At 47.7% G+C, this 16,092-nt stretch overlaps 1 protein-coding gene across 1 annotated transcript; it reads left to right on the top strand.

Annotated features, from left to right (window-relative positions):
* Positions 1 to 3,227, top strand: HMGN2 (high mobility group nucleosomal binding domain 2; the record flags this gene model as incomplete). Its single annotated transcript, XM_021375160.1, is given in 6 exon segments — positions 1 to 81; positions 704 to 748; positions 1,086 to 1,115; positions 1,415 to 1,465; positions 1,817 to 1,912; positions 2,334 to 3,227. Coding segments are annotated over 6 exon segments (273 nt in total). The 3' UTR covers positions 2,370 to 3,227.

Raw genomic sequence — 16,092 nt, 5'->3', positions numbered from 1 at the left:
CCCCGCCCGCCCCCTCCGCTCGCTCTCTCTTTCCTCGCACAACACACGCACGCGCCGCCCGGAGCTATGCCGAAGAGAAAGGTACGTGGCACCGCGGGGCCCGCACCGAGGCCTACTCCCCCCGCGTCGTGGTTTGGGGGGGTGGGCAGGACTACGCGCCTCACCCCTCCCTTCCACGCTCCCCCCCACCCACGCCTCCCTTCGGGGAGGTAACGGCCGTGCGGCCTCAGCGGCCGCGGGGGGTGGGGCGGGCGGCGGGACCGTTACCGGCCGCGCGCGCTGGGGCTAACGGCCGGGAGGGGCGGGGCGCGGCGCGGACCGGTCGGAGCCGGCTGCTTTTGGCGGGAGGGCGGGATGAGGGGGGAGGGGGCGGCTCGCCCCTTCCCTCAGACGCGCAGAAAGGGCGGGAAGCGGCCGCGCTCCCTTAGCCCGCGCGCTGCCGCCGCTTTGCCGCCAAAACCGCCGCCCGTGGGCGGGCGCGGGGCCTCCCTGAAGGGGCCCTCCCCGAAGGGGCCCTCCTGAAGGCGGGGAGGGGGGCGCGGCCGCGCTTCCGCCGGGACTCGCGCTGCCCCCTGCCCCGGCGGCCCCGCACGGGGGTGAGAGTGTCCCCCCCCGGGGCCAGCGCCCCCCTGTGGCGGGGCGGACTGGTGTGGAGCTCCCTGCCCCGCAGACCTGTTGGCACAGCTCTTGTTTTGCCCCGCAGGCTGAAGGAGATACCAAGGGCGATAAGGCCAAAGTTAAAGATGAGGTAAGAAGTTGGGCATCTTGAGAAAAGTTGGATCGAGGAACGTTGGGGGGTGGGAGGTGGTGCTTAATTACATCATCAAGAAGCAGGGGTAGAAGGGGTTCCTCTTGCTGGTTGATGCCCTGCGAAGCGTTACCTGTTGCTTTTAAACACAAAAAAACTGCTTAACTCCTGCCACTTAGTAGCGGAGATGTCACCAGGTTATTCCCATGCTCCTTGAGAACTGGAAAATAGCGAATTGAAAACTTCCCAATGTCTTCTGGGATTCCGTTGCTTTGAACTCAGACTTGATGGTTTACATTTCCTCACGCTAAATGCAGTCTTTTCTCTTTTTCAACAGCCACAACGGAGATCAGCAAGGTTATCTGCTGTGAGTATTCTGGGATGGCATGGCATTTTGTAGCTTTGAGCATTACGTACTGCGGCTGTGAGAGCTGTGGGCGTTCAGAGACGCTTTGCTGGGCTGGAAGAAAGACTGGTGTAACAAACTGCCCCATTGTGTGTGCTGGGGGAGTGGCAGGTCACTGACAAATCCAGAAAGTGCTTCGATTTCAAGTGTTTGGATTTTCTCTCCTAAAAGTAGACCAGTTGGGGTGAACATTTGAGCATTTGTGTGTGTTTCTCGTAAAGTAACATTAATAGAATGAGTTTTCTTACACTTTCTTACAGAAACCTGCCCCTCCGAAGCCAGAGCCTAAACCTAAAAAGGCAGCTCCAAAGGTGAGTCGCTGTTAGTGCTGCTCCTGAGACATGAGTAGGAAGCAAGCTTTAGATTCATCCACTGATAGAACTTTGAATCATAGGACTTGGAATCAGAATGGTGGCATCAAGCCCTGTTTGTCATCTCTACAAATACTCACTGCAACTTCATATTTGCATTACGAAAATCCAAAGACTGATAAAATACAGGAAGGCACTTGGCAGTTGTCAGTCTTAAATGTGTGAACGTTGGTGTGTTGTGTTCATTTTCAGGCTGACATCCCATGTTGTTTTTACCGTGCTAGTTTTTGGATTCCTGTGGCTTAATGACTGTTGATAATTGTAATGGTGTGTGTCGTTTACGTTCGACAGAAGAGCGAGAAGGTGCCCAAGGGAAAGAAGGGGAAAGCTGATGCTGGCAAGGAGGGAAACAACCCTGCGGAAAATGGAGATGCCAAAACAGACCAGGTACAACAGCAGCTCTAGCAGAGCGTGTTACATCAGCAAGTTACTATTTTCTATATCAAGCGTAGGCAAGCCTAGGCTTGCAGTGATGAAGATGCATTACCACTTGATTATTTAGAACTGTTGATTATGACATGAACAGCACATCTGTAGATGCAGGAGGCTGTGTTGCTCAGTTGGTAATGCGTTAACGGTTAAAGTAGCTATGTGATAAGTTACTTTTCTGTGTTGTTCTAAGATGCTGTAAACTTGGCACGTCATAAAGCAGCTTTAGGTGGCTTTTCGCAGCCTTAAATTTGGTTTGGTTTAAAGTTATCCTGACAAGATTTCAACTGTTCAGAGAATTGTTACTCAGGAAAAGGAATCATTATTTGTTTGGTGCACGTGTATGGTGTGTATTGACTGGTTCCCCTTTTTCTTTTAGGCACAGAAAGCTGAAGGTGCTGGTGATGCCAAGTAAAATGTGTGAATTTTTGATAACTGTGTACTTCTGGTGACTGTACAGTTTGAAATACTATTTTTTATCAAGTTTTATAACAATGCAGAATTTTGTTTTACTTTTTTTTAAGCTATGTTGTTAGCACACAGACCGCTTTGTTGTTGTGTTTTGAGGGGGGGCAGTGGGGACAAATGTCACTTAGTCTATTTCTTGGAACCTAAATTTTAAAAGTTTACCCCTTCCCAGTTTTTAGAAGGACTCTTCCTAAATAGAGCAGGAAGGGATTCCTTCGTGCTGCACACCTCTTCAGTTTTGTGGACCGGATCAGAGTGAACGGAAGCTCCCAAGATGCCTGTTGCCAACTTCAGAGCTGCAGTTTGCAGTGCCCTCTGCGTTTTCTTTCATGCCCACAGTCTTTGCCTAGAGCCTATCACTCCGAAATACAGCAGAAACGGCATGTTGGGACTCACCGCTCTAAATGCATTGTCAGGTGATCTGGACTTCTGGTGTCTAATTTGGGATATAATAGCTCTAAAAGGAGCTGCATTTCCTCTTTCGTATTGTGGATCTTCAGATTAAGGAATCTGCAGTTTTAATTTTTCCTCGCAAAGTCAGGGTAGATTTGTGAAGAGTTGTTAAACAACATGCTAAATGTGAAAGTGTCCACCCTCACTCTAAACGTTTCCCTCTACAAGTAAACAAAAATGAAGATTTGTCGGTTTTATAGCAACTTTTATGTTTGGGTAGTCCATGAAGGGAGGGGAGTTTGACAGTTGTTGTAAAATGTTGCAGATTGTAGCCCATGTCCTGCCTAAATTACCATGATTGTTTATGAAAAGTACCTTTAATAAAGCTGGATACGGTTTGGCTTGGACTGTTCTTAATGCCTTCCTAATTTCTCTTGCCATTATTTGATCTCTAATGTGGTTATAAGAATTTAAGTATCTTAATTCAGATAATTAACTCGGTTTTAATTCGCAAGTGAAAAGCAGAATTTTTATACCTAAGAGCTAGACAAGGTAACTTTGCTGCTGGGTGTTTCAGAAGCCTTGACTTAATAGGAGGCCCAGACTGAAGCATGGATGGGGATCTACGGAGATAATTTATCTTTGTTTTTGTTTAAAAAATAGCATCTGCCATGTGATAACTACACAAAAAGGGGAAGAACATCACAGTCTTTCAGTTGCTACAGAGAAAAATGATTTTGGTCGTGTTTCCTTCTAGTGAAACTGGAACTAGCGCCATAAAACTGATTGTGTTGGATTTCCAAGCTCTAGCTTAGACGTCGTTGCTTCTGCTAATCAAGTGCAGACTTTGCTGTGGTAGTGACTAAGCAGGAAATAAGGTTTGTTGAGTGAAAATGTAGCATTTTTATAGTCACTGCTTACTGTAAAGAACTTAGACAAACCAAGACCCCTCACTTGTAAATGTCTCCTTCAGCGATTTTATGAGATGGAAAAAATATTCTATCTTGACTTGGTTTTCCCTAGGACTTGAATGTCAGTTCCTGATGAAGCAGTGACCTGTTCCAACCTGTGCTGTTTTGGGAAGGGAATCCAACAAAAGCAGGGAGGAGTTTCAAATCAAAAAGTACTCTGTGTCTACAGTACTAGAAGTATTCTGGAGTACAGAAAACATTAAAATGTACCAATAAGAACTATTTTTCCATCTTGTATGGTGATAGCTGGAACATCTTACATTTGCCCTAGCAGAAATAAGAAAACTAGTGAGGTTTAATAATCTCGTACATACCCCACTCAGTAGCAGCAGTGTAGAAAGATGACAAAATTCCTGCCAACTTGAGTGACCAAATAGTGGGATGCAGCTATTGAAAGGCTGCAAAGAGGTGGGTAACATACCAGGGCATTCTCCAAGAGGTGCTGCTTGAGCCCCTGGGACATGAGTGCAGGGCTGAGGTGTTGGGGCCAAGTGGAAAGGAGCTCAAGGGTTTGCAGATTGATGAGAAGGCACTCAGATGACAGTGACACTGGTCTGGTCTGATCTGCCCTGTCCTCCCGAAGAGGAGCTGATTGCTCACCTGAGTGAGGACTGATGGAGAGTTTGGAGTTGCATTTCCCACCGACTCTGAATTCTCAGGTACAAAGCAAGTCCCAAGGTTGTGGCATGGTCTTGGACTTGATCACAACCTGCTGTAAATGCTCTCTGGAAAGCAAATTGGAGGTTTTACCCAATAACAATGTAATTACATTAACAATTAAATGCTTTAATAATAATGTAAGGATGAAGGAATCTTCAGCTATCCTACCACGTGCCTCTTGGGGCCCCTGAACAAAGGGAACGAGCAGTTCCAAATGAGCTGAGTTCTGAAGGGGTTGCTGCTAGCTGGGATGTCAACTGAAATGCTCCATTGTGCTGAGAACAAACCTCTGTGGTTGGCAGGCACCTTCGCTGGGTTCAAAGCTCTCTGGGTGATCTGCATCGCGGTACGTGGAGGAACTGCCCCTCTGCGCAGTGACACATTGGGTGCTGCAAGATTGGAATCTCTTGCTACATCTGAGGTGTTTCCCACTGGGCATGCCCTTGTGCTGAAAGTGGTTTTGTGTTTTTTTTTTTTCTTTTTGGGGTTGACATAACACACAGAGCTCATCCCTTTCTCCTTAAGCATATAGAGGGTAAGAGATGCTGAAGATGGTAAATCCAACTAATTAGTTCTATAAATTAAAAACTAAAGAGCAGACAACACTGTGCTGCAACCCGTGCATGTTTAGTGGTTAGAATAGCCACAAATCTGCATCTCCAGCTGCCAGAATGCCTTAGGCTAAAAATAATTTTTTCTGTCAAATCATAACCACTTTACAAGGAAAACTGTGTGTAATCTGGAAATGTGATTTCTGCAGCTGGGTGCTGGTCTCTTGAGTGGCTGAGGGTCAGTGATGAAATTTTGGAAGGCTGGAACCCTGGTAATGTCCAAATCACTTCACTTGAGATAATTATGTCTTGAAATCTGTGCTGTGTTGTTAGAGTAGCGCTGGGTGCATTGGATGTGCCCTGTGCTTAGAATAAGACACAAAAGCTTTTTGTCTTCCTGCTAATTAGCTGAGTTCTGAACATCCACTGTCAATTTGCATGATTCTTTTTCTTGTTCTGCTTTGATACCTTTCCCACTTTTGTTTTATTCATCCTCAGAACTTGGTTTGCAAAAGTGATGTACAGGGCTGAACCTGTTGCTTGGATTTGCTGTCCTGCAAAGGAGAACAGCTGCATCCAGGATCCTGAAGCTCACCACTGAACAGGAAGGCGAACAAGTAAGGTTCAGCGTTTCTGGGCAGGCTTTGCATTAGTCTCTGCGTACTTGTGTGGTGTAAAGCCATCTAAGATCAGTAGCTGTGCCGCTAAATTGTTTCTCAGCTTATTTTTTTCACTGCAAAGTGTCTGGGAAACAGAACCAAGCTCCATTATTTTTTTCTCATTTATTTGCATTAAAGCGGGTTGTGGGCTAAAAGAAAGCACGAGAAGTGGACTAGATTGTGCTGGGAGGACTCCCCAAGAAGGACAGACTCGTGCCCTGCTCCTCCCAGTACAGTGCCCTTGGATTAACAGTTCAGTTTTAGAATAACGCAGTCCCGCAGCAGTTTTCATCTTGTGTTCACAGAGCTTAATTATATTCAGAGACAGGAGCACCTCAGCCAAGCCCTGCCATGGGTGGTATGAAAAGGAACAAGGATGGGAAAGAGACCGCATTTCAGTGAGTGCTCACAGCAAATATTGAGTTGCAGGATCATTTGTGTCAGGCGAATCACCGAGCTTGCTAGCACAGTGATTTCATTGTCCCTAAATCATCCCAGATATGGCGATGCCATATCCAGGGACTAATATTGCTAACTATAATTTTTGAGAAATGGGGCCTTATCCTGCAGTTCATAAAGATGAAATGGAGATAGAGTTAGACGGACAATTTACAATGCACCTGTCCTCTTTTGCAGTGGGTGGGAAGGACTTGTGACAGCAGCAGCTGATTCTGAACAGAGTTTGAAGCTGAGGGGGAGATACCAACTGATAAAGCCTTGGTAAGCTGAGGTTAGGAATATTTCTGATGTGCAAGATATATATATACATATTTACATATTTGTATTCTCCAAGAGATGCTGCTTGAGGACCTGGGACATGAGTGTGGGGCTGAGGTGTTGGGGCCAAGTGGAAAGGAGCTCGAGGATTTGCAGATTGATGAGGAAGGCACTCAGATGACAGTGACACTGGTCTGGTCTGATCTGCCCTGTCCTCCCGAAGAGGAGCTGATTGCTGTGGGAAGGGCAGCTGACCTGAGTGAGGACTGATGGAGAGTTTGGAGTTGGATTTCCCACCGAGTGTGAATTCTCAGGAACAAAGTGAGCTCTGAGGTTGTGGAATGGTCTTATATATATATATATAATATGCATGTATATATGTCTTTGTGTAGGCAGTCTTCTGTGTTGTTGTTGTTGTTTTAAACTATCTCCTTGCAAACAGAATTTTGAGGGTACCAGAGAATGTAGGGTGTGACGGAGGAGACAGCAGCAGAATACATCAGGGAAAACTTCCTGAATGTGATATCTACAAAATGCACCAAAGCCTCCAAACAAGAACGTTTCATTGTCTGAGGTGCTTAAAACCAGACTGGAGAATGTATTAGGAAAATGTGTTAAAAGGAGAGGACCTATGCTGGCTGCAAATAACCAGATGTCACGTCTCCTGGGCTCCACCTTCCAACCCACTGCAGGAACCAGACTTGGTGTTCTTCTACCAAATACTTAAAACCCAAATGTCTAGGTTTCCCCTTCTAGACGGCAGATTTCGTAGTGGATTTCATTTGGTGTTACTCAGTAAACGCACTAAATTGCTTTTTGGAGTCGTTTGTTTGTTTTTTCTTACTAGAGATAATGCATGAGATTGTCACTGTGATTTGGGTATTTGCCGAATGGGTTTTGCTGGAGCACTGCGTGGCTGGAAATGCCCGGGTTTCCCTGTCACAGTGTGACCCGATTAGCTCCCTGTTGGCAATCCATCCAGAAATCCAGGAAGGAAAATTCCATTGATACTGAGTTAGTTTCTCTTGCGAAAATAGCCGTGGTTTCGAGAGTAAGCCGAGCTGGCAGGGGAACACTGCGTTTGGCAACGTCACCTTCTTGCCACATCTCAGCAGCCTCGAGGATTTAGGCAGTGCTCTTTGGTTCATTACCACATTTTGGTGGACGACGTATTCCTTCCCTTGGCCACAAGGTGGTACCAGGAAACACAGAATCAGAGTTGGAAGCCAACAAACGGCAGGCCGTGTCCGGGTGCAGTGTTGATGTGCGCTCTTTCCTTTCTGAGAGAGGGAGGAATGCTCCTCCACCATCCTCCACAGCCATGTGCCAGCTTCAGAAGATCCACGTTAGGCCAGTGGTAATCACCTGAGCAGTGAGTCTCCTTTTGGATCCTTTCAAATGTTTCCATCCATCCACACTTTCCAGTTTTTGTTACGCCTTCGCTCAGTGCCCACACAGCGCTCAGTTCACTGCCAGTGTGAGGTGTACCTGGCATCTCACGAGGCGTGGTGTGGCAGGGCTTTGAACATAGGCCTCCCAGATTTCGTTTTAACAATCACTGGGCCATTCCTTTATTCCTCAAGCAGTTAGTGCAGCTCCTGTGACACAGGTCCCGAACATGTAAGCCTGAGCTCGTTATCCATCTCACCTGTCCTCAGCTGGAGAAGGGGTACTTTATCTTGAACCCAGATTGAAAAAGCTATTCTATAAGCCTAGTCAGTTTTAGGCTCATTGGCACAAGCTGCTTTATGTCAGATTTGCTGAATCTTCAACCTAAGATGATTGTATTGTACAAAGAAAGAATGCTTAATGAAAAAGCTTCCTGTACTTTTTGTCATGTCTCCCTTTGCATTTGTATGCCAGCATTCGGAGTGCATTTGGTTTTTCCCTACTAAATTTAGGAGATTGTAAAATTCAGTGCTCACTTTGCTATCTAGCAACTTTTAGCAGCATTGCACTAATGCGCTTGTCTGCTCTGTCAGAATGACATCCTACCATCTGTATTGGGCTGAAGCAATACCACCACTTGCAGAGAGCTCTTTGTCCTTAACCTTGTACGTTGTGAAATACCTCAGTCATTGGGTTATCTCCTTCTAGCACATGCTTTCAATGTTCACCTCTAACGAGGAGCAGTGCACAAAGCTGGAAAGGAAGTGGCTGCTTACAAGAGCTGGAGAGATGGCATGTGGAGCACTTGACACACTCATGATACTTCCTTGAAGATGAGCCCCTGGTAAGCCAAACTTGTAATTCCTTTTCTTCCTTTCTCAGTAGCTGATCTGGGCAGAGATTACTGCGGTCAATGGATTTATTGGATGAAGTGGGCAAAGTACCGCCCAGAATTACAAGAAGGCAAGGGTTTCACAAATGCTGTGGCATGAAGATACAGCAACACTGAGATCAGTTGTTTCAGAGACATCTGAGTGAGCACTGTGCTGGAAAATACAAGATTTTATTCACGTGTCTCCATTAAATTGGCATTGTCACAATTCCCTGCTAATTCGTAGATAATAAACCTACAGTGATTATTTAATGATGAGCAAAATGACCGGACCAGAGTCCTTACCACTTGTGTGGGAATGCTTAAGGAGTTTGTTTTATTGATTAACTCATGAAAGGAACAATTTCTATCAGCAAAGCAAGGATGGGCCAGCCATAAGTTGCACAAAGTGCTTGTGTTTGAAGGGCGAAGGGAAAAAAAAAAAGCAAACTCAGACCAGATTAGGCCCTTTCTTCCTATTATTCACTGAGGTGGTGAGCCTCACAGCTGCCTCAGTGGGCTTACCAGGTGGGCTGTAGTGTATTGGCCTCTGCAAGCTTAGCTTATATACAGTGCCTGGCTTGCAGAGGTGAGTAACCAGATTGCAAAGATAGTACGCCCCAATGTCACCCCAAGGTCCTTCACACACTCTGTGTGTGCTCAGCGCTGTGTGCATGGTACACCGCCTTTGTGCAGTGAGAAGTGCAATGACCTCTTTTCTGATATCCAAGGTGTGGAGTTCATGCCCGGAGTGAAGGAAGGGTGCCTGAGCACGGAGCAGGTTGCCTGTCACAGAACCACACACACACAAGGACGGAACTGTGGCTTCTTTGCACTTGTGTACCGCTGGCGCAGCAGCAGCTCTCATGCACAGCAGTTATGTAAGTCTCCATGCAGTACCCCGCTTTACTCACAAGAGGGATTCTTCCCATTTTTGCCACCTCACCAGCACTGGTTCTGCTGCTTTTTAGTGTTTCTGACACCCCCATCTCGCAGGGTCTGTATCTGCCTCTCCTGAAACGTTTCCGGCAGCAGAAGAGCTCGTGCCAAGAGTGCACTGGTATCCTGCAAGAAGGGACGTTTATCCACTGGTAATTGACTCCCATATTAATTTCCAAGGAGCTGGCAACAGCTGCCAAAAAACTGTTTCCATCTCTGTTAATCAATATTGCCTTTCAACAAGCATGTGGTGTTACAGAGTGCTAGCTAATCGCACTGTGTTCCTTGTATGCTGTAACATACTCCAGTGTCCTTATATTTGATAGAAGACTTTTAAGTTAAGTAACATTACACTGAGTGTTATTTATTATCCACTCCCAACACGCTGGCCTTGTTTCCACCATACCTCGTGCCAGGATGCTGCCACAGGTCGTTATCTCTAACATTATGTTAGCAGCTTTTCACACTAGGGGAGAAAGTGATTCTGTGCAGATTTTAAACAGATTGATAAGGTCTGGTGGGACTTTCGGGAGCAGTGTTGGGAGCATACATCTGATTTCCTGCAGGAAAAGGGTGAAAGAAGCCTCTGCCTACCTTGCAAACACCGCCCAAGTCTCTAATTTTTACTGTCATTGAAGTCAGCAGCAAAACACAAACTGCCTTCCAGAGCTGGAACACACTGAAATGCTCACTGCCTCTAGCAAAACCTTTATTGGCATAAAACACCTTCATTGGTAGAAAGCAGTGTGCACTGAAGCCTTTATTTACCCACCGGGTGACAAAATACCCTGTACAACTTTACAGCTGAGCAACACCATCCTTGTCTCTTTAGGGGTGCAGAGGGAAGATGCAGCCCCAGTGTAACACAGGGGTTGCTTCTGACCACATGGAACCTTGCAGAGTTTGAAGGAAAGAAGGTAAAAGCACTCTTCTTGCTTTTCATCTTAGAAAACCTGAAATGGTCTTTTCTGAGCAGTTCTGAGAGTGGCAGCGAAGGGTCAAGCACACCCAACAAGCAGGCAGGCAGGCAGGTTGTTGGTGTGCTGGCATGCTTTGGTGCTGAATGTGAGTGCTTAAACGGTCACTGGAAAAAGTTGGTCTTCTCTCATCAATGGAGGTGTAGGAACTGCAGAGAAAGTGAGAAATGCACCAAAGAACCAACCTTGCTTTTTTGCAGTGCTTTATGGTGCGCTGGGACACGCAGTACTGCAGGACACATGGGAGCCACGCTGATTCCTGTCGCTAAAGGAAGAAGGGACCTCTTTGCCACATCCCTTTAGAAAATCTTGCTCGTACTGTGTCTTCTTATGGAATAGAATTGGTCACCATGCCAGAATGTTTCCAGGTAGGATCGCTTCTCATCCTTTAGAAGTTTATTTCTCTGCTTATTTTTGCAACGTAGCTTTTCAAGGCTGGATGTGTGCTGAGGTCTGTTTCGTAAGAGGGCTAAGGAGTAAAACACTGACAATCATGATTCTGAATAAATCCGATATAAAGTTGCTTTATAGTTTCCGTGGCTCGGGGTCTGCAGGTTTGTCATCAGGACTTCTGAACTGCACTTCCCATTTTGAAATCGTTTTGTTTTCTAACTTTGCATAACGGCATCCCAAACTGTGTGATGGAGTAATGAGGAGCAGGTATTTGTGTGTGCCCTTGGTTAAGCAGGATGAGACTTGTTCAGCTGCGTGCTGAAGGCTTGAGCCTAGAACAGAGGAGTGACATTTTCCTCTCGCCAAAGCTGGGTTTCTGTTGAAATGTGGTTTTGCTTTCAGCTGCCAGATTCTCCTTCCTGGTCTGGAGAAACCGGGACCCGCGCATCTCCGTTTGCTCTGTGGGCAGCACGAAGTGGAGGGAATCTATTTGTACACACTTAAAAGACCCATCACTGGCTTAGTTCTTAAACCCAAAAGAGCAGTAGGAACAGGCTGCACACAGCACCTTTGCTCACTCAGCTTTCTCCCTGGCTAGGGGACAACGAAAACAGGCCTGACGGTTTCCCTTCTGTTTACAGTTTCTAAGAGTTTTCTCTTTCATGTTGTCACTTCCTCGAATAGTGCTGCAATGAAATGAACTACAAACATACCCAGATGCTAATTGAAAACAAAATGTACCAGAGCATAGCTCACACTAAGTAACTTATTACATGTGCTGTACGCCTGCTCTAAAAATCTCCCCTCAGTGGAAAAGTAAAGCAACTGCTTGGATTTTGTATGAGTTGTTGTGAAAGTCTTTTTCACTTGTTCTCCTTTCAGAGCAGGAGCTGGAGCCGCTGGCACCCAAAGAGTTCTGCCCAGGTGTGTGCTCGCCTTCAGCTCAGAGCAGCAGAGCTGGTGACACACGCACTGCACAGCAGCTTGCAGTGCATGGGAAAGGCTGAGCTGAAAGGATGGATGGGCTGGTGAGCAGCTCCTCCGAGCTCCTGGGGTATGACAGTACCAAATGCAATTGGTCAGAGCGTTATCAGACTCGCATAGTTCGAATACCAAAAGAGCAAGTCACCTTCCACTCTCCCCTTAGCCGGCGTCAAGAAGAGATGTCCAGGTTTGCAACAGATTACTTTCTCCTTTTGTTTGGATGTGAAGGGTTTCATTCTGCACAGAAGCAGGAACAGACCCCCACTCATTGATTTGCATCCAGGAAACGGAAGGTAACTGATATCAGGGAGACCGGCAGGGTGATTGTATCCATGACAACCAGCAGATATGGCCTTGCTGCCTGGCAGCTCTTCCCTGGTCACCTCCTCTGCCTTTCCAGCTCCAATGGGTCCCTCTCCTTGAGGTGCCTCTTGGTGCAGTTCAACGTTCCTGAGAGATAGCTGCCAAATTCCCAAATGAAGTGAGGCAACAGCTTAATTGATTCTCATCTCCATCAGCAGAACTCTTCCCCGAGTTGAGCTGCATGTGCTTCCACCAAGGACTCCCTGGCAGCCCTGAAGGAGGCTTCAGGAAATCTGGTCCATGGAGGAACGGCGTGATTTGCAGGAGCACTGCACAGAAGCAGGCCGGGCTCAGAACCAGCAGGCAAAATGCAGCATGCAGTGCAAAAGCATTTCAGACACCTTAACAAATGCAAGAATCAGTGAGCTGAGCAAGGCAGCGCGATGCTCACCTCTGCTGGAAGTGTTGGCAGAAGTTAAACGTGTTGTTCTCTGAGCAGGAGTTCAACCTGCACGTGTCCTTCCAGGAGGAGAGCTGCCTGCACTGCGGTCCCCGAGGATTTCCTCACCCCTTTGCCTGCTGGGGTGTCCCTCCTGCATTCTGGACCTGCCCTGGAGAATGCTGCCATGTGAGGCAGCTGCATAGTGGTGAGGAACGGAAAGAAATCTGTCACAAAGGAAAAAGCAGTTCCACTGCTGAACCCAGCCAGAGCTCCTCATTTGCAGGGCTCCTGCTGTGTATCTTCAGTGTGATGTTTGAACCGCGGCGAGGAAAAATGTCTCCCTGGGATCAAAACAAGGTGATTTATCATCTCTTCCTCCGCACTGGAAAAACAAAGCAGAAGAGGCAAGGAAACAAGAGCCTGAACTGAGAGCTGGATGTTAGAGGACAGGACACGGAGTTCAAGTTCTGTTCTGATGATCTATTGAAAACGTGACTCAGTTTCCCTATTAGTGATGGGGTTAACAATGAACTGATGAGTGAATCTTAAAAATGCAAAGAAGGCTGCTGTAAACTCTAATTAAATGGCTCTCTGAGTGTATACACAAAGCAGATTACAAGAGTCTGTCTTTGTAAATGGCAGCAGGCATTTGGGATTCGGCTTGTGTGTTCTCATGCCTGCAGTCTCTTTGCATTTCCTTATATGTGTAAAAGCAGCATAGCGTGAAGCCCGCAGTTAAAGAAAGATGCTCCCTAGCTCCAGGAGGAACAGATGGATACTGCAAGCCATGGGAGCACCGCACAGCCAGGTGGAGAATCACTTCCACGTCTTTCAGTGTAGCGAGTTAAAGTCGGCCTCCGGTCGTGTAGATAAGGACCAGCCTCGATACTTCCGCTCTGGAAGTGCTTCTCTGGGGATAATGGGCTTAATGAACGTTGTCAGCCTCCCCGAAGAGGAGAACATTACAAACCAAAAGCCAGTCAGCTTGCAGAGGCAAAAAAACAGCTACCATTGTACTTGAGGAGGATTTGATTCTTTTAAAACCAAATGAAAGCAACATTTCAGCGTTTTGGATTGTCACCAGACGTGATACTGATTAACGGGGCTCCAGTTATCTGGAAGTCTCTGTTTTTTGTAGCAGCAGCCTACACAGCAGTGCAGAAATCCTGCTCTGCAGCCATCTCCAAAGTGTCAGTACATAGGTTTTAATCACTGTGTTTAGCCACGACACTTACCCAAACAGCAGGCTGTGCTGTGCTGCGCCACGTCACACCGCAGAGCATTTCTTGTCCCCTGCTTTCAGGGCAAGGGGTGCTTCTATAGCTGCTCTTTGGCTAGAAAATAAACACCAGGGGAGACCGCCACCTCGTTTTGCTCACCCAGACATCCTCCTCCCCCAGACCTACCAGAGGTGTGCTGTGACACGTCGCATCCTGTTCATCTCCTGCGCTTCAGTCACAGTTTTCGAAGGAAGGTCGGTCTGCAGATCCATAGCATTGCTGCTCTGAGCACCATAGGTGGGGACCAAGAGACCCTGAGGTTGCCCACCCAGCCCTGCTGCTGAGTTGCTGTGCTGTTGCCTGGCCTTCTGGGGGACACTTGTGTAATTTTGAGGGTACTGTAGAGCTTGCTCAGCAAAATTCTCTGCTAGCCTTTAACAAAAGTAGCTGCACAGATGCAGGGAGTAGTCATGCACAAGTTATTTGTAGTCTCCTCAGTATCTTTAATTTGCTGTTGTACGAAAAGAATTAGGCAGGATAGTCTTCTGTTCTGCTGGAATGACACCCATGGGTGTAGAGCTGTCCATTTCTCCAAGTGTAAAAGATGTCACTGCTCCAGAAAGCTTCACGGTTCCTGTGGTAGCCAAGCTCCTGGGCAGCCTGCCTGGCATCCTGCTGCGACACACGAAGGACTTTCTGCATCTCCACAGACCTCCCAGGAGGGGGGTGCAGGGATGCAGCAGCCGTGGGTTCCTTCCTTCCTTCCTTCCCTCACTGAGTTCCCACCACCCAGCCCCAGCCCACCCTCACCATGCCCCTCCGTGCCACATCTCCAGGGACAGTGACTCCACCACCCCCGGGCAGCAGAGCTCCAGGTGCACCAGGATGTGGCACAGAAAGGTCACCTTCATGGGACTTGGCATGAAAGCACGGCAGGTCACTGAGAGCTGTGTCTCATTTTGTTCTCCTTCCTACACACACTTCTCTATGCATTCCGAGCCCAGACCTGGTCGGCATGCACGCAGAGCAGCTGGAAATCCGGAATGGGAGCTGCATTTTGCAAACAAATGTAGAAGGTAAGTGAGATGCCAGCACTGACATCATCGTGTTATCGATGCCATTTAAAACAGGTTGCAATCTGCAGCAGCTGGAGGAGGGATGCGAGCAGACGGCACGCCATGTACCGAGCAATGAGGGGAAAATTATGGACAGCTTTGGAGCTGAATGAATAACTCTCCGCAAGATCTGCTTCAGCTTGCTCCAACAGTAAGTGACATCAGTTTAATTGGCCTCACTTAGCACCAGCCTGGTGGCTCTGTGTTATTTAATGCCTTCATCTGCGACTCAGCGCTTACAGCACAGAGGGGTGCTCTGAGCACAGGCAGCAGTGCCGGGCTCACGCGCTTTCTGTCACCGTGGGAATTTCTTACATAGGATTCCCCCACGTGTGAGAAAGATGGCCCCGATGGTGGCTTACAGATTAGCTCTGAGCATTGTGAAGATTAACTGGAATCTCTCATCGTGCTCTGTCCTAGTTCAGCTTTCTTCACCTTCACTGCCTCTCTGATCAGCTCATGGCATTCGGGCCGCACAGGGACAGCGTCCTGGGACAGTGCCGTCGGAATACAACACCAGAGCTGTGCATGCTTTCCCTTGGGCTCGTTAAATGATATTTCAGCCACACCTTGGTGAAGTCAGCCCTTAGCAATGCATCTTTTGACTTTTTTTTTTTTTTTGGTAACAAATCGTTTTAAAGAGAAATCTGAAAACGCAGAGCTTTGGATTTCAGTAAGAAGTGAGAAGGCAACTTCTCCTGTTTGAGAAACCTAGCAAATCCAAACAGCGATGGATGTGTTTTGAGCGGTCGTGCTTACCGCACTATTCCTGCGAGTGTCTCCGAGCACCGAGGCGAGGCGGGCAGGGGTTTGTTACCCGTATTCAAGAGGGGGAGGAGGGCACCGCGAGCAGCGCCTCGTCTCCAACTGAAGAATCCAAAGGTGCGTGCGGATGCACGCACACGGTCTCCGTCCTTCGACCAACGTCGCAGCCCGAGGGAACGGCGCGGGGTGGGAGGGTCAGACGGGGCTTAGGGAAAGGCTCTGCACCAGAGGGCGGTGGGCACGCAGCGGGCTGCCCAGCGAAGCGAGTGCAGCGCGGAACTCAGGGAGCTACGGCTCCCCGAGAGCGGCTCGGAGCCGCCC

Source organism: Numida meleagris, chromosome 22, assembly GCF_002078875.1.
Source record: "Numida meleagris isolate 19003 breed g44 Domestic line chromosome 22, NumMel1.0, whole genome shotgun sequence".
NCBI lineage: Eukaryota > Metazoa > Chordata > Aves > Galliformes > Numididae > Numida > Numida meleagris.
Note: the sequence above shows the minus strand (reverse complement) of the source record. Positions and strands in the feature narration are given on the sequence as shown.